The sequence below is a fragment of the Carex rostrata genome, chromosome 3, assembly GCF_964058835.1.
Source record: "Carex rostrata chromosome 3, lpCarRost1.2, whole genome shotgun sequence".
NCBI classification, from domain to species: domain Eukaryota; kingdom Viridiplantae; phylum Streptophyta; class Magnoliopsida; order Poales; family Cyperaceae; genus Carex; species Carex rostrata.
This window is the reverse complement of record NC_135920.1, coordinates 1630442-1652977: the sequence shown is the minus strand read 5'-3', so window position 1 is coordinate 1652977 and position 22536 is coordinate 1630442. Positions and strand designations below refer to the sequence as shown.

The 22536-nt window shown below is 36.0% G+C and overlaps 1 protein-coding gene across 1 annotated transcript in view; it reads right to left on the bottom strand.

The window, feature by feature from the left end:
• Window positions 1-3499: 3499 nt before the first annotated feature.
• LOC144552164 (MADS-box transcription factor 14-like) overlaps window positions 3500-22536 on the bottom strand; it is a 60104-nt gene continuing 41067 nt past the window's right edge. The window contains exons 2-6 of the mRNA XM_078300285.1: window positions 5960-6038; window positions 5346-5407; window positions 5152-5251; window positions 4459-4500; window positions 3500-3598 (exon numbers count right to left, since the gene is read on the bottom strand). Of these exons, the coding sequence (XP_078156411.1) occupies window positions 3515-3598; window positions 4459-4500; window positions 5152-5251; window positions 5346-5407; window positions 5960-6038 (367 nt within the window). The 3' untranslated portion in view covers window positions 3500-3514. The remainder of the gene's footprint in view (window positions 3599-4458; window positions 4501-5151; window positions 5252-5345; window positions 5408-5959; window positions 6039-22536) is intronic.

Sequence of the window (22536 nt, the reverse complement as noted above, 5' to 3'; positions counted from 1 at the left end):
GAGACGAAGCAGTAAAAAGAGACTTGAAGGAGTGAAATATAGCTAAGGAGTCGGCTTCGGACAGAAGCGCGTGGAAGCTAGCGATCCACGTACCAGAACCATGACCTAATGCTGGTTAGGGATTATTTAGAGATAGTATTATAGGTCTTAGGTCATAGAAGTAGAAAGTTGGAGTCTAGGATGTAAGCTTAGAACTTTGACCTCTACGATTAGGTAGAATATAGTTAATATTAGTATTAGTTTTATTACTATCACTTTCGCTTTCACTTTTATTTTTATTACTTTTATTTTATGACTATATTATTATTTATCTTTATTGTTTGATTGTGATTGGGTTTCATTTCTAGCCTACCCAACTCGTTTGGGACTAAAGGCTTGGTTGTTGTTGTTGTTGTAGTAAACTTTTTATTCGTTTCAATTAAGTCACTATGTTACTATTTTGTCTAAAAATGTGGAAATCACTTGATTTGAATTTTAAAAAAAAAAAGTGATTTTCTATCCATCTAAAAAAAGTAAATATTAAAAAAAAAAATGTAAATTTTAGTTTACAAGTAAATATTCATATGAAGATTATGTTAAACTGTTCAAAACGATGGTTAGACTTTGCATGGGGATCACCACAAGATCCTTATTTTGACATCACCTTAAGCAACTGAGACAAACTTTTGTCTTGTCCTCTTTGGCTCGCCTATATTATTATTCTAGCACTATTCAGGAGAAGGCTTATTACTAGCGACAATTTGGTGCATGTTTTCATAACCTTAAATGCAGTATCGGTATTAGAGATACTAGCCTAGGTTGTTGCTAATAACGCTCGATCTATACCTCAGTAAAAAGGCAGCATCCATTAACTTGAGCACTAGCCGGACATCCACAAATGGAGATGAGGCACAAATGCAATGAACTCAAAAACCATTTATACGAGGCTGGCGAAGGTTAAGTAAGATCAAAGAATAGTTCATCATGATTTGGAATGCCAAAATGAATTGCACGATGCCAGTTCGTTCCATATTACTCTTGTATATATAACAAGCTACCAACACACAATATAATGGCGCAACACAACCTTAAGTTTGTGCAAAAGTGTGTATGGCAATCACCCCTCGAAGTCAACAAACTTCTAGAAAACCATTATACAAGGCTGACGAAGGTACGTAGGAAATTTCGATGCACACTTCATCAAGATTTGGAATGCCAAAGTGAATTACACATGTCAGTTCTTTTCATATTGCTCTAATCAGATGAAAGTGTTGCCCATCGGACCCAATTCCAATTGGGCATTGAACCTACTCTGCTCCTATTCCAGCATATGAGTGGCGTGGTGCGTTGTGTGAAGTGTTAAATGTAGGTATGATAATTATTTGTTGAAATAGACGTGTTGTGATATTGAGCTTGTTTTTTTTTTTTTTTTTATTAGTTATTACGTCTAGTTCAAGCATGCATGAGCAAGAGTAGATCAAAGGTGGATCACATCCTCAAATCTAACTACAAGACATGTGAGAAGAACCAAAAAAGTAATATAGCATTCTAAATGATGAACTTTTAATATTAATAAGAGTAAGCAATTAGTTGGATCTGGAAAGTTATAAAAATGAAGATGGTTTGATGTTCGAACAAACATATTTAAGATGCGAGTAAAAACTACATTACTTAGTAGTTGAGTTATAGAAAAACCCAACTACCGTATATCATAAAATTATAATAATCCAACCATGAGAAAGCAACTCAATTATGGAATAGACGAGATCTTATTATTTCTCATTCTCCCCTCGGGTCTCACCAAAAATTTACACAAAATCCTCTAGAAACATAATTTTGACAAGTATTTCTTGCGTTTGGCAAGCGAAGTAAAATTGAAGTAATTTAAATGCTAAAACACTGATATTTGATAGTTGTAAGTAGATGAAGTAGTACTCAACAAAAAGACCAAAATATTCTTATGTATCATGTTAGCAAAAAGGGTAATTAGAGGAAAATACGATACTATTTAGGAATTTTCTTTACTCCGCCTATGAAAACCATGGCTAAGGGTAAGGCTACTTAAAAATGTATGCCGTGTGTAAAGATAAAAAAGTATATTACCATGATGAAGTAAAAGAAAAGAATATAATATTTGATTATAGGGGGCTAAGGTGCTATGGGTTGCATAGCGACCTACGGTGCTACGGCCAATATTCGAGTTTTCGAAATTCAAACGGTCAATCTGAACCGTTCATCTTGTTCTCCATATTAATATGTTTTTGGAGATCAAATTTTATATATTTTTAAAATTTTTTACTATTTTTTTAGATAGGTAGAAAATCAAATATCTGATGCAGAATTTTTTAGATCAACTGATTTTCTATCTATCTAAAAAAAATAGTAAATTTTTTTCAAAAAATATAAAATTTGGTCTCCAAATACATATTAATATGGAGAACAAGATAAACGGTTCGGATCGACCGTTTGAATTTTAAAAACTTAAATATTGATCCATAGCACCGTAGGTCTCTATGCAACCCATAGCATCTTAGCCTTACCTTTGATTATAACCATCTTGAAAAGGTGATGGGCACACTTATTGAATTAGAGCAACATACACAAATAATGTGTGATCGTGTACGGCTCTATTTGCGATAGCGATATAATTGTACAACATATGTTTTAATTTTTAATATAATTAGAAAATATTTCCGTACTCTTGATCATAAAATACGAATTCATATCTTTTGTTTTAATTTTAATATAATTAGAAAATGTTTCCGTACTCTTGGTCATTAAATACGAATTCATACCTTCTATTTTAATTTTAATATAATTAGAAAATATTTCCGTATTCTTGGTCATAAAATACGAATTCATATCCTATGCATTAACTCGAAAGATTGAATCTTTCGAGTTAATATATCTGAACCGTCAAATAAATGCTAAGATTCGTGCGGATTAGATCCACACTAATATTAAAAACCTCCTAAATTATAGACGAAATCAGATAAACTCAATTTGTAATCAGACGGCTGAGATACATTAACCCAAAGATAAAATACTCTTTCGAGTTAATGCAGAAGATGCAGACGTAACAAAAAAAATTACAACATTAATATGACCGAAGCATCGCAAGGCGCCGACCTTATTTATTAATATTTCAGTATTTCACAATGGATTTTGACATTTTGTCATTATTACAACAATCGGCACTAACCTCATAAATTCCTAGTAAATATAAGATAGCCATGGCTAAGTGCCAATCGGAATGGAAAGACTAGTTTCTGCCTCTCCAGTTATTTCGTATATATTCACCGTATGTATTACTGTAAAGTGGCTGTGTTTTGCATACGTGTCGATTTTGAACAGACACACCTGGATACTCACTTCCAAATTTTTTTTGTACTATTAAAAACTTCAACAGGGAAGTGATTATCATTCTTCTCTACGGAAACTTCGGAACTGTCCCCGTTTTGGTCTCCTTCCCTATTCGCCACCTAAATGAAAAAACAAATTGAACAAATTTTGTAAAAGACATTATAAAAACAAACTAGGAGATTATCATCCTTGCCTCCGTCTGGTCTTGATTCCAGATGCAGCGCATGAGGCTGTTCTCACGGAGAAGCGCTTTTCCCTAAATCACGCAAGAAAGAAATTCATGGTCAGAAATTGGAGTTGTTGGTAGCGATTTCATTGAGGACGATATCTGTAAGTCTCTCATCTATTTTCCAATTTATTTTTTTCATATAAAAACAGACTCGGATGTATTTAGGTCAGGATTGTTTCTAGAGGCGTTAGGCTGCTTTATTTTCTCCAGTGGTAGAGAGGTTTGAGTGTGCAGATCGAGTCGCATGAATTCAAAAGGAGGCATTTTGAATTTTGATCGATCACTAATATTGACAAATAATCCTAATTAAGCTCTTCAGTGTGCCGGAGCTTTTCAAGCGCTAGAGATAGTAAATATTGGAGGTCCTATTTAAAAAGAATAGTTTTTCATCTACAATTTGGAAATATATTTCTGACATCTCTGAAAACTCTTTACTTAATTGATTCCTTGATATCCCATCTTAATGGGAGATATTATAGACATTACTCAAAATGATGCCTGACACCCTCCTTTCACAGCACAGGAGAGAGTCCGCATTGTGTGCATTAACTCAAAAGATGCATCTTTTGAGTTAATGCATCTCGGCCATCTAATTGTAAACGGAGTCCATCTGGTCTCCGTTTTTAATGTAGAGGGTCCTTAATATCAGTGTGAATCTAATTCGCATGAATCTTGAAACTGATCGGATGGTACACATACATTAACTCTAAAATATTTGATTCCTTTTTGAGTTAATGCAGAGGATACGAATTCTACATGAGATGCGTCTGTGTAAATGATTTAAATTATTGATATTTCCGTCAGAAACAAGAAACACTTTCTCAGAACAAATTTCTGAGTTCTAGGCAGACTTATTTATAGCTCCAATTATAATCCATAAGATGTACCTTTTCTTGGAGTTCATTCATCATATCCATCAGTAATAGAGTCTGCACAAAAAAAATATTTCTTATGAGGAGACAAACAGTTTATAAAAACTAAAATTTTGATTAAACTATCTTACTAGAAATCATCAGGACACACTTTGTGTAACTTTTTTGACATTGCTTTACATAAACTTAATTTCTTTAGGTGAATTTGACAGGACAGGTTTCACACATGCCAGCTGGCATGAACCATTCTGTGTTGAACTCTTACAGCTGTTGACCTCTTTTTATTTTTATTTTCTCTGTATCCTATGGTGAAAAGTCTGCTAGTGCATGCTTCCTGACAATTGTAAATGGGCAATGGATTTTACCCTTTGCTGTGGACCTGTATTATGACTTGCATGACACCAGATTTTAGTGCAAGTATTATCAAACTGTAGCAATACAAGCAGTATCCGATTTTATGTTAACCCTACTTATGCAACTAATCCCCCCAATAAACATAGTGACGTCTAAATGGACTTCAAGATTCCAAAAAAGCTTGTTGTACAATTTTGCAACTAAACCTATATGAACCATCAGATATGCATTCAGCAAGTGTACACCAAATTGACCTAAATAGCCCTCAGGATTTACTCAGATCTATATAATCATAATAGCGGACAACAGTTATTACTATTTTTTAAACATGTATTTTACTGTGGGGTTAATTACCTTGTGAGTCATGGTCATTGCCAGGGCAGACTTCAGTTCTTTCTCCATTTGATTCAATTCATCCAAATTTAGCTTTGTAATATCTGAATTATCGATCAACCTAAAGAATTCCGAAGTACTCTGACACAGTTATTCTCTAGGGTTATATCAAATAGATTAGTTTCTGAAAGTTATCCACAGGCTTAGATCAATACCTTTGCATAAACTTTAGTACCTCAAAGCGGGTCCCTGAATCGGCTGGTAATCTCACAGGCCACTGAAAGAAAAACCAGTTTATTAGCTGGTGTCTAGAATATGGTAAAATGGCCCAAGTAGTTTGCTTTATACAAGGAAAAAAACGAATCATTTTTATATTGGTTTATTTATCTCATATTGTAGTGTTGTTCTTAGAAGATAGGAAAAAACCACTATCCAAGCTGAACCAATCATGGGCCTTTATCAGTATGGTGCAGCTGCCAACCTACTAAATTGATAAGTAGGTACCAAACATATGTTTGCTTCTAATATTGTTCAATATTCATTTTGCCACAGTATATATTGGTTGTGGTACTTGATTTGCAGAAAAGGCACTTTAATTTCTGGATAAATTTCACGTTGAGTTAGTTTTGGTTTTTTCTTTTCAGACAAGTTTACATATCTATTTTCCAAGGATTCAAGTTTCAGCAGTGTGTGCAGCATATGTTTCATGACCTAAAGCTAGTTTGGAATGATATTAACATTAAAATGGGGCCACTTTTAGCATTCATCAACTGTTAAACACACAGGATCTATGGTGATGAGACCACAAATATTTGCTAAATTTACTTGCCAGTACATCTTGTTGCACCTCCTCCACACCTTTATCGGCATCTGAAAATCTTTTGTACCTTTCTATTATCTTTTCCATGCTGCAAAATTTTGTATGAAAAAGAAAGTATCAGCTGACAAGTGGAAATGAATTGGTGAACTTTTGCTGGTATGACACCGATAGTGAACACAACTGATATGAAGAGTTTATACCTGTTGTTTGGTTGCACTGAAAAAAAGCTTTCATGTTTAAAGACTAAAAGCACTAAACTGAATGAGTTGGAGACTGCTACTTTGGCACCTGGCTTAAAAGACAACCACAACTAATAGGAACCATAGAAAATTGAACGCACCAACATCCATTGTTGACGTTAGGGTACCAAACTTTTCATTTTGTAGAATTTTCATTATTTCTTTTAATAAGGAGAAAGTCAAAGTTAGTGGATGGTTCAAAATATTTGCAAACAGTGATGTTTTCCTTTCGAAAACTTACGGAAGAAAAATATCTAACAATGGGCTATCTTCAAAGAATTTGAAAAAATTAAAAAGATTCAAAATTAAATTTGTTTCCAAGATTAAGATATGCAAGTCATGCTAAGTAGCAATGGATTTCATCCTCTCAAAAAATATGATAGAAATCTAGCGGTAGATTTTCTCTGTCGAAAAAGATACACAAGAATTTATAAAATATAAAATTTGATTTGTTTAAAAAATCATGATATGTAAGTCATCACATCAAATGACTCAAATTAGACCGGTTGAATTTCAGAAATATGAACAAGAGCTCTAGTTCATATTTTCTCAGATTGACAGTTTTATTTTTTTATTTTTTGAGTTTGTGTTGTCCATAATCAAGAGGTTGATGCGGCGGGCCTATGTGGGGGCTGAGAATAACATGCGTGTATTCCAGATCAAGCAAAAGATAGATGTGGTGGTTCAGGGTGACATGACGATCCAAGAGTATGCCATAGATATAGAGAGACTATGGGCAGACTGTGATCATTTCTCGCCGAGGACTAGTTGCAAGCATCCATAATGCAAGTGGAGAGATTCGCTCTTAGGAGAGGACTATGCAGTTCTTGGGAAATCTCAATCCGACGTTTGATCAGAGGAGAGCAGTGTTCCTGACCCAGATGAAGATTCCCCCACTTGAGGAGGCAATTGTAGCTATGATGCAGGAAGAGAGTCGCATGGAGTTGCACTTCGAGACTAATGGAAGTGTTGGGATGTGTTCAGCATTGGTAGTCTCAAACTTGGGTATGACAAGATTTTAGGGGAAGATTCGTAGGTGCTACAACTGCGGAGAAGTGAGGCACCTGAACAAGACTTGTCCTAGGCCACCAAGGAAAGAGAGGTGGATGTGGACATACTTGAGGCCGTGGTGGTCGTAGAGGCGGTAGAAGTGCTCAGTCTGGAGGTTATCGGGCAAACTTAACTGTAACAGAGGAAGAGGAAGAGGCAGTTCAGGCCTTCACTGAGGAGGATCAGGAGCTCCTTGAGATGTTGAGGAGGAAGAAGTTGACAAGTGATGGGGGCAAGAAGCCCATGACTGAGGAGAGCTCCACATCGTCATCATCCAGGGATAACTTTGCTACTTATGCTCACTCATACAAAGGCACTCGTGATACTCATGCTTTTGCTTTCATATCTACCACAAGATCACCAGAATGGATAGTAGATTCTAGTGTATCTCGACATGTCACAGGGGCTCATTGTGAGTTATCTTCCTATACTCACCTAGCAGTTCAAGAGAGTATCTAAACAACTGATGGCACAACTTGTGGTTGGTAAGGGTACATTTAGATGTATCGATTCTGTGACTTTGTCCAATGTGTTATATGCTCCTTTTTCAGTAAACCTCTTATCCATTATTGCCATTATACTCAAACTAAAATGTGTTGTTTCCTTTGATATTTTCAAGGTGATCTTTCAAGAGAAGGGGACTGGCACGTGGTGTAGCGGGCTGTGGTACTTGGGCGAGAGGGGATGGATTCAGCACTGACATTGTCACACCCCGAGACAACCCGCCACGTAATGATACGTAAGACGTGTGCACATCACATACATTATCAATAATAAATACTCATGCAATATGTAAAAGTCAAACGAAGTCTTTTAACACCACAAGTAGTTCAAACACACAACATAAATTCAACATGAGATCAAGACAAACATGGCAAACAAACCGATAATTGCCATGTCAGTCAATGTATCCACTTCTAAAGAGAGAAATTCAAGTTTAACTAAAGAAATTAAAAAGATACTTGAGCAGTCAGCTCATTGCCTTCCTGATCCGCATCCCTCCTATTCGTGCTCCTCGCCGACTTCATCATTTCCTGGAACCCACATAAGTGGAAACGGGTGAGAGATCGAACAGTCTCTCAGTACGGGATTTAGTTCCAGTCCCGGAATTTGTCAAATTTACTTATTATTACAAATAGGATATAATTATTATATCCTCACATGTCATGCAATATTTAAAACACACACACACACACACACACACACACATACTTCTTTAATTATCTTTCAAGTTTTCCATTAATCTATTTATTTGCCAATCCAGTGGGAAATCCATCCAACACCGGAAGACCGCCACTCCGGTGGGAAATCCATCCAACAACGGAAGACTTCTCACTAGACGGGGAATCCACCCTACGCTAGATATTGGCTGTCTCACTAGACGGGGAATCCACCCTACGCTAGGTCTTGACCCGTGACGGGAAATCCATCCAACGCCACGTTGACGAGGGGTCTAGTCGAACCTAGACCCAATGTATACATTCCAACATGCATTCAACACATGTTAGCCCCTTTCCTTTAACATATCCGTTACCTTTTACGTTCGTCATTTAACACTACACGATATCATGCTCAACATATCCTACTTACAAGTCTTATGATCGATATGAAACAATCCTATTGAAATTCTAAACAAGTCAAAGGGATCGTTCGATTCAACATGCACAATTCCAAACAATTAAATCAATAATATGTATACAAAACGGTAAGTACAATTTGACAAGGTCCAGGAAACCCGTACCTGCTATTGTGGTGTAGTTCGTTACCGCTTCTCCGTCACTCTTTACTTCATAATTCAGACCTAGACCATGTAACACGGTTTCTAAATTAATACTTATATATATATTTTCCAGATATACACCAAATATATTTATTAATAACTAATCCGACTTATATAAATGAATTAAATAAAAATAATCAATTTACCAAAAGAATACAATAATTAAATAACAATTGAAATTTCAAAATAACTAGATGAATCTGACTATATAACTTTGACGATTATTAACCATCGGACTATATAACTCTGATTATATAAACTAATAAAATAATCGAATTCCAAATTGACTGTTTGACTCAATATTGAATATCGGATTTATTATCAAACTACTTTATACATATATATATATATATATATCAATATTATAAACAATCAGATTCGAAACGAATGAAAACAGAAAAAGATAAAAGAGGCATAATCAGACTATCTAAAGGAGACATGTATATTTAAATATATATAGATTGCCAACGAATACAACAAAAGGAAACAAACAAAATTCAAATATAAGAAACCTTAATTTAATATAAACTTGGAACGTTGACTGTACGGATTTGGGTAATTCATGGCATATATGAATGAAAAGGAGTAAAACCAATCAAAAATAATATAATAATTAATCACCTCTGTGAAGATATCGGAAGAATTGAATAAACAATTGAAAAGAAACTATGGGTCTGTGAAGATGCGGAGAAGGAGACAAAGAGATGCAAACCGATCACTTTATGTATTTTTATAGAGGCGGTTTCTAATTTAGATCGGCGCCGGTTATTTTGAACAGTTATCTATTGATATTAGATTTGCACCTTTTTATAAATGCACCGTCTGTCAGACACATATATAATTGGAATATATATATATATATATATATATATATATATATATAATTGGGTTATATTGGTTTATATGATTGTATGATCGATTCTTTTATTATTTTATTTTAAGGTTGGCAGGTAACCAAATGGGTAATTCTATTGGGTTTTTCATGACTTGGCAACAATATTTATAGGAGTATATAATTTCAGAGATATCAGAATTATTTGTTTCTTATCACGGTATTTCAATTTGGATAATTTGTGAAGTTGTTAAAATAAATGAAAGAGAAATTTATATACTATTTAGGTTGTACCTTAATTTAGTATTTTGATTTACGTGGTGTTACAGACATCCATGATTGAGAAGACAGGTGTGAGAGGATTTAGTAGGAGTGTGGAGGATGAGTTGATGTTGCATCATCAGCGCATGATACATTCTTCTTTTGGAGTTTTGAGTCTTTTGTATCCGTCTTTGTATGAAAAGGCTAATAACATAAACTTGTGTGTGATGCGTGTGGGCAAACATACCTGAAGCTTTTATGTAAGCTCGGGTAATAGGAGTTTTGGTGTTTTTGATTTGATTCACTCAGATGTATGGGGACCTTGTTCCATAACTTCTTTGAATGATTATAGATATTTTGTGACCTTCATTGATTGTTTTTGTCATGTTACTTGGTTATATCTGATGAAAAATGAAAGTGATGTGCTTGCTTGCTTCAGAGATTTTCACAAGACAATTCAGACTCAATACAGGACAGTAGTGAAGATATTAAGGTCAAATAATAGAACAGAGTACATAAATAAGGCGTTTGAGGAGTACTTGTCGACTCGAGGGATACAACACCAAACTACATGCCCTTACACACCAGCGTAGAATGGGATAGAGGAAAGGAAAAATAGACACCTCCTGGAGGTAGCTCGGTGTATGATGATCTTGATGAATGTCCCAAAACACTTGTGGAGGCAAGCCGTCTTGACAGCTATCCAATTGATCAATAGAATGCCCTCAAGAGTTTTAGAGTGGCAGACTCCGTGTGAAATGTTGAAAGGTGATAATGGAGGAATTCTTCCATTAAAGGTGTTTGGATATGTATGCTTTGTGAAGGACAACAGACCAACAGTAGGGAAGCTAGATCCCAGAGATGTGAGGTGTGTCTTTGTGGGCTACTCGGTAACGCAGAAGGGTTATATATGTTGGAGCCCGGTGGAGAGACGATTGTTTGTAAGCATGGATGTGACCTTTCGAGAGGTTGAGTCATACTACTCACTAGATGTCCCTTTGATGACTCACTCGATACTGGAGGTATGAGGTGAGAGGTGGAGAGTAGTGATAGTGAGATATTGGTGAATGTGGGGTCAATCCGATGTCCTATCGTGAGGGAAGAATCAGCTGAGGATGAACCGAAAAATAAGGAAATACCACAAGGTGGTGGGACTCAGACTCAGGGGGAGATGAGAGTATGCCAAAAGAGGAGGAAGCAGAATGCGGGAGCTATGCCTGCGCCGCTCGAGGTCAATGTGTCACACAGTCTCTTGTCCCGGCCTACTCTCGACTCGTAAAGCACCTACAACACCCACTATAGATTTAGTTGATTCAAGTGATATGTTTCCTCTATCTTCTCCTCTCACGACATTAAGAAGGACTTCCCGTAGCAATGCGGGACATGTTCTCCTGATCGCTTTAGATTTCCACATGACATTACTCAGTTTGTCTCATATTCTAATATATCACCTACACATGGAGCATCCATGACATCATTAGACACCGTCTCTATACCCAAGTGTTGGCAGGTAACTAAGGAGATCCAAAGTAGAAGGCTGCCATGCATGAAGAACTTGGAGCACTCGACAAAAACAAGACATGGGAGATAGTGCCACTACCAGCGGGGAAGAAGGTTGTTGGGTGAAAGTGGGTCTTCACAGTAAAACAAAATCCAGAAGGGGAGGTTGAGCGATACAAGGTACGACTAGTGGCAAAAGGTTACAGTCAGACATATGGCATCGATTATGACGAGACATTTGCACTAGTGGTGAAGATGAGCACAGTTAGGACACTGGTTTCTCTTGTAGGGAATGGTGGATGGAAGCTACACCAGTTTGATATGAAAAATGCATTCCTTCATGGAGATTTGTTGTAGGAAGTGTATATGGAGATACCACTAGGCTTTGGCACAAACTAGACAGTAGGCAAGGTGTGTAGATTGAGGAAGTCGCTCTATAATCTAAAGCAGTCTCCTCGAGCCTGGATTGATAGGTTCAAGAGGGCTATAGTAGGCATGAGATATCAGCAGATCAATGCTGACTACACAATGTTCTTTTGACAACATCGAGATTATACTACGATGCTTGCTGTGTATGTTGACGATATGATTGTCACGGGTGACGATGAGAGGGAGATTAGGGAAGGAATTCGAGATAAAGGATCTTAGCTTGCTTCGATGTTTCTTTGAGATTGAGGTAGCTCGTGGAGTAGAGGGGATTGTCCTCTCTCAGTGGAATTATGTGCTAGGTTTTCTCACAGAGATCGACAAGTTGGAGTGCAAGTCTACGGTCACCCCAATCGATCAGAAGCTCAAGTTAAGTGCAGAGGCAGAAGAGACAATCGATCATGAGAGGTACCAGAGATGGTAGGTCGTTTGATCTATCTGAGTCACACTCGTCCCGACATCTCATATGCAGTAAGCGTAGTGAGACACTACATGTATGACTAGAGGAAGGGTCATATAGACGCAGTGTATCAGATCTTGAGGTATCTGAAGAGTGCTTCAGGAAAGGGTGCTCCAGGAAAGGGGTTGATCTTAAAAAAAATGGTCATATAAGTATTGAGGGCTACTGTGATTCTGACTATGCTAGTTGCGCCGATGATAGAAGGTCCATATCAGGGTATTGTATCTTTGTAGAGGATACCTTGATCTCCTGAAAAAGCAAGAAGCAGTCGGTGGTACCAAGGTCAACTGCAGAGGCCGAATATAGGGCCATGGCTTTGGGAGTGGCCAAGTTGTTGTAGCGGAGAGCCCTTTTGGTGGAGCTCAAGATCAATTGAGGAGATCGAATGAAGATGTGTGACAAGAAGTCAGTAATCAGTATTGCTAATAACCCGGTGCAACAGATAGGACCAAGAACATTGAGATTGATAGGTTCTTCATCAAGAAGAAGCTGAATAGTGGACTAGTGAAGTTAGGTCATGTTCCAACGGGGGATCAAGTGGCTTATCACCAAGGGACTTAGCTCAATAGATATATATAGACTGTGTGACAAGATGGGTTTAGTGGATATCTTCCGCCCATCTTGACAGAGAGTGTTGAGATTTGTAGTTGTATCAAGGGCCTATTGATAAATAGGTATTAGGGAATAGATTAATGACTTATTTGAAAGATTGCAAGGCCTATATAAACCCAAGAGGTTAATCAATAAGGGCCTGTTCAGCCGATAAATGAGAATGGGCACGGGCACTGGAATTGAACTGAAAAACACTGTTCTCGTGGGAAAAAAAAATTCAGTTGAACTGAATTTTTTTTTCCACGTGAACAGTGATTCGGCCGAACAGGCCCTAAAAGAGAACTTCAGCAAATAATTTCTATTGTTTCCAATGGTTTTGGTACTAATCTAATTCATGGGCTTCTAATTTCTTAGAAAAAGGAATCAAAAGCATGGAGGAATGTATCGCTCTAATTTCACAATTATGAGACTGAAAAATATGTGTTTGATGTATAAATTAAAAAATCGCTGTAGTAATAACAACAAACTTGTTCAAGCATAACAAGCTAGCAGGAATGTTGATTCCCTACTATTTGTTACTTAGCATGATAAAAGTACAGTTTCATATATTATTCCAGACTTATTCTAGCATGATTACTAGGAATGCCGATCCCCATAAACCAAGCATGCACCTCAATTTACTCAATCCATTATGCTGTGTAGTTCTTATTTGTTTTCTCTCAGGTTTTGGCAAGGATATCTACAGGGGTGGAGGTAGACTTTCAAGTTATGGAGGTCAAATTTTGAGAGTTTAGTATGAGATCAATCATATAAAATTTTCACGAAAAATATGGGGGTCAGTTCTATAGTATTCATAACCTTTATTTTAAATTATATAGAAAAATTATATTAAAGTCCAAAAATTTTGAAATTGAATTTGACCCCCATTCAATAAGAGACGTGGATTAAAAAAAAAAAGATGCTGTGGAGTTCCGATATGTTTTATCCAATGGAAAGCTACTCAAATTAGTGGGATAATCAAACCGTATATTAAAATGGTCAAAATCACTAGTAATGAGGACTTGGTATGAATGTTTTGCAAAACACTGTTAAGAAAAAAAGAAGTAAACCAGCATGAATATTCTTAATTACACTATCTAGCAGATCATACTGTGTCCATACAGGCTATAAGACACTTCAATTCCTGTGTGAAAAACTTATTTCATTGAAAACAAAAAATCATCTGTAATTCGGATTAAAACAGTTCCATTATAGATTATATTGACCAATATAGGTGGCATATTGTCACACTCTAGGATTTATGTAACAAAAGAATATAGATAATAGGGTAGAAATAAGAGCCAGACTTAAAATAATGATATCCTTAAAACCTTAAATAATAAAAACCCTAAAAAGTAAGAGCAAACTATAAGCAGGCATTTGCATCGGTGTTGGAAGATTTTTCATGTCTTTTATCCAGAGCAAAAATTTTCTTCAGAAATCACCAGCCAAGTGTAATATTCACATCATCGTTTTTATGTCAAAAGTTTGTTTTTCATGAATACACCGAATATATAAATCATTTTCTATTCAATGAACTTACTCGTATATTGAAACAATAAGATTTGCACCTAAATAGGTGAATTCATTTCGTTACGCATGCATAATAAATATGTCGTTCTTCGTGATCAACACTGCGCAGCCAATAATTGAAGAAATGGAAGTTCTCGCATAACCTACAAATCAGCATCCTTTTGTGATTGCACTGCCAACCGACTCAAAGTACGAGCGTTATTTTCGTACTAAAAAAAAAATGAATGAAAGAGTATGAAAGAATGTGTTATTCGTGGAGCAGGCTCAGCGAACCAGAATGAATTTTCATGAAATTATTTAGAAACATTTCTCAACCTCATGAATATACGTAATCAATAAAACATTAAATGAAAATAGAATAAAGAGATATATCAGCGAATAACATATTCTTACATATCTCAGCGAACCAGGCCTCTTCGAATGAATCACTGTTTATGTGAGAAAAAAAAAATTAATTCAATTTCTGTGCTCAAGTCCATTCCCATTTTTCGGACGAACGAGCCCTAAATAAAGAACTGATGCAGTTAATATCATTCAATCAAACGATGAAAAGACATTAAAATATTAAAATAGCAGTGTCGTCGACTCGTTGAGTTCCAAGAGAAGAAAGAAATATATATATATATATATATAAAAGCTACAAGGACGACAACACATCTGTGATCATTAAATATCAATATCTTACGCTTTCCTTTTACCCTCCCGGGTCCCATCACATCTCAAAAGACTATTAATCACCCTCCCAAAAAAAAAATCAACTGTGCGCCGATTAAAATATACTAGGGGTATGTTCGGCAGAGAAGAACACCCTCACGACGACCTCATCTCCTCTCACTCGATCTAACAATCTAGGTTTTAACTAAAATATTCAAATAAAAAAGCGTCTAATTCCACAAGATATTGAAGCAAGGAATTGAGGCGTACCAGTTGGAGCTGGAGAACTCGTACAGCTTTCCCTTCGGAGAGAAGATGATCAATTCCACGTCAACATCTGTTAAGATTACACTCGGTTCCAGCATAACTTGAGAATCAAGCCGAATCCTCTAGAAGATCTATATCTACTCAAAAGAAAGAAAAAAAGAAATTGAAGGATATCAATCATATCTAGTGAAATAGGCAATAGATAGTATTTGATTATTTGTCATTAATTCGAAGGATTGGTTTTCATATTTAACATGATATACAAAATATTTTTGGATTGATAAATAGGCATGTAAGAGCCATGTAATTCAATCAAGAAAGAAAAGAAATAAAAAATAAGGGAGGGAAGGGAGATTCATGGGAGTCTTGTGTTCTTGAATTGTTTTATTATTTTTTGACAGTTCTATTATTATTTTTGACATGGTATCAGAGCGTGGTTGCCTGGTGGTATAGCTAGAGAAATTGTTGCCCTTCTTGTCTTTAACTTCAATTTCTTGTGCTATACTGCTCTAAGGAACGATCCATACTTGGTAGAATAATGCCAGAAGACGAATCCCAAGAATCGACCACCATTGCTGCACTGATTGAGCAGATGACGAGAATGATGACTCAAATGATAGCTATGCAAATTGCTGTCATAAACAATCCTCAACCGGCGACACAAATCATACCTCAACCTGTTGCCATGACCGAGGGTATAATTCATTCAAGTGCTATTGATGTAACATTTGATAACACAAAACTAAGGTGCACGAACTGTGGCACAAACCGACACACAAAAGAGCAATGCTTCGAAGTGGTAGGCTACCCGGATTGGTGGAAAGGTGACAAGAAGAAGAAGTATGAGGAGAAAGGAAAATGTGTAGCAGCAACAACTGTGGCTGCAGGCAGTCTGGTGACCAGCAAGCAGCAACCGACATTTATAAAAGGAGTAGCAGCTGGATCTGAACTAGAGCCAAAGTAGCAGACATGACCGAACCAATATGGTCAACAGGTAGCAGTCAGAATTGAGTCACAAACAAAATGAGAAGATCATTGTGAAGGTAAAAATGATATTTTCAAAACTAGCATGGGTAAGTGCAATATCTCAAATTTGAGCAAAAATAGGAAAAATGAAGGTTGGGTCATTGACTCAGGTGCAACCAACCACATGACACATGAAAAAACTGAATTAGAAATCATGTGCACTTCACATAAAACTGGAATCATTAATGCAAATGGGGAAGTTTATCCTGTAGAAGGTGCATGAGAAATTATATTATCAAATCAAATAAGGTTGAAAAATACACTTGTGGTTCCTTCCCTTTCAACAAAACTGATATCTGTTAGCCAACTTACAAATGATCAAAATTGTGTTGTGCTTATGTTCCCTGACCACTGTGTAATCCAAGATATTCTCACGAAAAAGATCGTTGGCCATGGTACTAGACGTGATGGGTTGTATTACTTGGACGAAGTCAAAACTGGTAGCAATTATCTACTAAGAATAAAATCTGGGTATGGTATAAAAGAGTAGGTCACCCGTCTTTTGGATACATGAAAAAGCTTTTACCTGATTTATTTTTGCATTTAGATCCTAAAAATTTTGTTTGTGAAACTTGTATCCAATCTAAGAGTCATAGAACAACTTATTATAGTAGTCAAAATAAATGTAAGAATCCTTTTGATTTGATACATACAGATGTATGGGGACCATCCTCTATAATTTCCAAATCTGGTTGTAGATGATATGTTTCCTTTATTGATGATTGCTCCAGAATGACTTGGCTCTATTTACTTAAAACAAAAGATGATGTTTCTAAAGTTATTCAAGATTTTCATAAATTGGTAAAGACTCAATTTGGGAAATTAATAAAAACCATAAGGAGCGATAATGGGACAGAATACTTGAACCATAGGGTACAAATTTTTTTTTAGAGAAAATTGGATTATTCATGAGACAACATGTGTAGGAACACCTCAACAAAATGGTATTGCCGAACGAAAAAACAGACATCTACTTGAAATGACCCGATCACTACTACTTGAAAATAAAGTACCTCCTATGTTTTGGGATATTGCCCTTTCATTTGCTGTATACCTCTTAAATCGTACACCCACAAGTGCAAATGATTATAAAACCCCCATCCAAGTCCTATCATCTCATGTGACCATACCATCTGTCTTAAATTTGCCTCCAAAAATATTTGGGTGTGTTGCTTATATCCATATACAAAAACCATTTCGCACAAAGTTAGAACCTAGGGCTGAAAAATGTGTTTTTCTGGGAATGAGAGCAAATCGGAAAGGTTATAAATGCTATAATCCAGGTACTAGAAAATTCTATACTACCATGGATGTTACTTTTTTAGAAAATGAGTCATTTTTTAACAAAATCCAAAATCCAATTCAGGAGGGCAACAGTCATGATGAACCGGACTTTGATCTAACTTTTTTATCCGATCCACTAGTTGCTGATTCAGGTCCAGGACTAGCAGCTGGTTCGGGTCCAGCAGTAGTGGATTCGGGTATAGGCCCAGCAGTTGATTCGGGTTTAGCAGCAGCTGATTCAGGTACAGGTCTAGCAAATAACTCGGGTCCAGCAGCAGTTGACTCAGGTTCAAAAAATGATGAATGTTCTGAGCAACAAAATCCAGCAGAAATAGGTCAGTTGGGTCATTCACCAAATGGAATTAAGCCATTGATAGATCTTATTGAGGCAATACCGAGAAGATAACAACGAGGCATGTTCTTCTGAAACCCAGCCTAGATATCCTGTACATGTTAATCGTAGCAAACCACCAAAAAGATACATCCCCGAAGATGGGACGAGTAAAGAAATAACATATCCAATTACAAACTACACCTCAACCGAAAAATTGCCACAACCATTAAAAAATTTTATAGACCAACTATCTTCTATCGCCATACCTGAAAAAGTTGAGGATGCCCTTAAAAGTAAAGAATGGACTAGAGCAATGACTATAAAAATGAAAGCCCTAGAAAAAAATTGTACATGGAAAATAGTTGATTTACTACCAGGAAAAAGAACAGTTGGTTGTAAATGGGTTTATACAATCAAGTACAATGCAGAGGGAAAAATTGAAAGATATAAAGCTAGGCTAGTGGCAAAAGGGTATACACAAACCTATGGGGTTGACTTCCAGGAAACCTTTTCTCCGGTTGCAAAATTAAATTCGGTTCGAGTTTTATTGTCCCTTGCAGCTAAATTTGACTGGCCATTACATCAATTTGATGTCAAAAATGCATTTATTCATGGAGACTTGGAAGAAGAAATTTACATGGAGCTGCCTCCCGGTTACAACCATATTGGATCAGAAAACAAAGTGTGTAAATTAGAAAATGCATTGTATGGCTTGAAACAGTCACCAAGAGCATGGTTCGGGAGGTTCTGCAAGGCTATGAAAAACTATGGGTACAATCAAGGAGATTCTGATCACACCATGTTCTTTAAAAGGACTGAAGGTAAAATTGCAATTCTCATTATCTATGTAGATGATATGATTATAACAGGCGATGACAAAGTTGAAATTGAGAAGCTTCAAATGAAGCTCTCAAAAGAATTTGAAATGAAAAATTTGGGAGGTCTAAAATACTTTCTAGGGATTGAAGTATCACGATCTAAAAAAAATATATTTCTTTCTCAAAGAAAATACGTTCTTGATCTCTTGGCCGAAACTGGAATGTTAGATTGTAAACCGGTTAGTACCCCAATGGAACAAAATGTGAAGTTTGAGATTTGTCCTGACCAATGTCCTACGAACAAAGGAAAATACCAAAACTTAGTTGGAAAATTAATATATCTGTCACATACTAGATCTGACATAGCTTATGCAGTGAGAGTAGTAAGTCAATTCATGCATAATCAAAGTGAAGATCACATGGGAGCTGTCACACGTATCTTACGATATCTGAAGGGGACACCCGGCAAAGGAATCAAATTTGAGAAGAATGAACATACAAAGATTGAAGGATATACAGATGCAGATTGGGCAGGAAATATCATGGATATGAAATCAACATCGGGTTACTTTACTTTCGTTGGGGAAAACTTGGTAACATGGAGAAGTAAGAAACAAAATGTGGTCGCCTTATCTAGTGCTGAAGCCGAATTTAGAGGCATGATGAAAGGGATTTGCGAACTATTATGGCTACGAAAAATGATCAATGAATTAGAACTGGGAATGAAAAATGAGATGAAGTTGTACTGTGACAATAAGGCTGCAATTGATATTTCACATATCCAGTGCAACATGACATGACAAAACATATAGAGGTAGACATACACTTTATTAAAGAAAAACTTGATTCTCACATTATTTCTCTTCCCTTTGTTAGATCAACAGAACAGGTGGCCGATGTTTTAACCAAGGCGGTAGCGACTAAACCATTTGAAGAAATGCTGGAGAAGATCGGAATGGTAGACATTTACGTACCCTCGTGAGGGGAGTGTTAAGATTACACTCGGTTCCAGCATAACTTGGGGATCAAGCCGAATCCTCTAGAAGATCTATATCTACTCAAAAGAAAGAAAAAAGAAATTGAAGGATATCAGTCATATCTAGTGAAATAGGCAATAGATAGTATTTGATTATTTGTCATTAATTCGAAGAATTGGTTTCCATATTTAACATGATATACAAAATATTTTTGGATTGATAAATAGGCATGTAAGAGCCATGTAATTCAATCAAGAAATAAATAAAATAAAATATAAGGGAGGGAAGGGAGATTCATGGGAGTCTTGTGTTCTTGAGTTGTTTTATTATTTTTTGAAAGTTCTATTATTATTTTTGACAACATCGCATAATACGGACAGCTTGTGCGCTTTTTTCAAGAGGCCACAACACCGCCTAGAGAAGCTGACCTGGCGGCTCGCCTTGTTTTCTATTCGCTTCAGTTCAACCCGACCCCCCCATCATCACTGCCTGATGCAGTAAACCTAAATGAGGAACAAAAATGCCAAGAGGTGAGAAACGATCCCGCTCTTTTGTAGAACCCCTTTCACCATCACTCATTTCTTTTCTGAAATTGAAGGAATTAAGTGAGAGAGATTGAAAATGACCTTTCCATTTTCTGAGTCACTGACAAGAGGGCGTGAACGGGGTTGCACCGCGCTCCTAAGATGCCCGGAGTGCTCTTTTTTAACAAAGAAAGCAAAACGGGTCCCTGTTTTTTTTCTCATTTTTTGAGGTTTATAATATTGAATGATTAATATCTTGTTAATGTTTCGCCAAAAGCTGTTGTTGTTTCTATCTAATTGGTTTTTGCGAGGGCGAAAAAACGAGGGTCGAGAGTGGAACTTGAAACCGGACGACGGTTCACTCTTTTTTTTTTTTTAAGTAAATATAGCGCTTCAGTGAAATTTTTTCTTTAATCAAATCGGATTCTTTTTATTATTTTTTGTTGGATATGTCTATTATTAATTTATTATACATAATAAAACTCATTTGATATAATTAGATAGAAAAATTAAGAAAATTATATGCAAGGAAAAAGGGGTTTTCTAAAATGCAAAACGCTTGTAATATACTCTTTAGACAAAAATTTCATGCTCTGTTGTAATATTTTTTGAGATTAGTGTTATAATTAAATTTTTTAACTGTGGAACAATTATTTTGTTGTTGGGGGAGGGATATATATATATATAATTTTTTTAAAACTTTTTTTTTTTGTAATTCACTATTTTTTTGAACTGTTTGGTTTGTTTTTATAAATAAAAATTGTTATTAGAAAAACAATTATTTTGGTGTTGGGTGAGGATATATGTAATAAACACTTAAATGATTTTGGACTTTGTAATATTTTTGAAATTGGTGTTATAAATAAAAATAGAATTATTGTTTCTCTTTTTTTTTTTCTCTATTAAGAAGATAAAGAGATGAAGAAAGTGTATTAAAAATATATATAGCTATTAAATAGTTACTAATTAAGAGAGCAAAATAAATAATAGCATACGGAGAGACCAATTTTGTCTATTAGATAAAAAATTAAAATTATGTTGTGTCGGTAACAAATTTTATAGTGTTAATATCAACACCCCTCAATTAACATGTGCGTAACATTATTAGATCACATTTGATAAGACCATTCCAATTGTTATTATTGAGATGAGAAAAAAAATTATTTCAGTGGAATCGGACTTGAAAAGTCCGATCACTTATATTTGCAGTTGGACTTGGAATCTGTGATCTCAGATTGGAATCAAAGATGGTAGTTTAGCTGCGTAGAACGAGTTCTGCTTGGGTCCGATGTCTATTGGACCCCAAGTGGTTCCAATGGGTTCGGTAACCGTCAGATATGCTTTAGGATTTGTGTGTACGGATTTTAAAGCAGACGCGAAATTGCGGGCGCGAATTTTAAAGCAGATCCGACGGTTAGCGAACCCATTGGAACCACTTTGGGTCCAATGGACATCGGACCTAAGTTGATTCCGCGTAGAACACACAAGACAATTAGATAATTAAGGATTAGGGATTGACGGTCATTCTTTTTTCTATTTTATTTTATTATATTTTTATTATCGAATTTTCCATCAAATATATTGAATTATTCATCTATCTTTTTTCCTTTTTTATTGGCAGAAGCCCGTCTAGTATTGTTATTGTTATTATTAGTACTGTACTACTTCTGTAGTTGTTCTTATTATTGTTGTCATTTACTATCATTATTACTATTCGTCAAAAGATTCAATATTAATATCACATAAAAATGTAAGTGCTCTCAGATGTGTATTATTTCAGAGATTTCGAGAGAGAGTTCTTCTCAGGCGTCCATTTGCTTAAATAGGCCTTGGTTGGGTAGTTAGATCAGTAAGTGCTGTTTTGACAGTTTTTGCGTGCGGATGCCGGAATAGCATGCGGTTTGGCTGAGATCCTCACGGGCGGTTATAACCTCATGCGGTGGCTCTTCCGAGTAGCATGCGGATGAAGGCATCTCTGTGCCTGAGGCTGAGATGTCAGAATTGCGTGTTTTATGCCTGTTTTTGCTCCA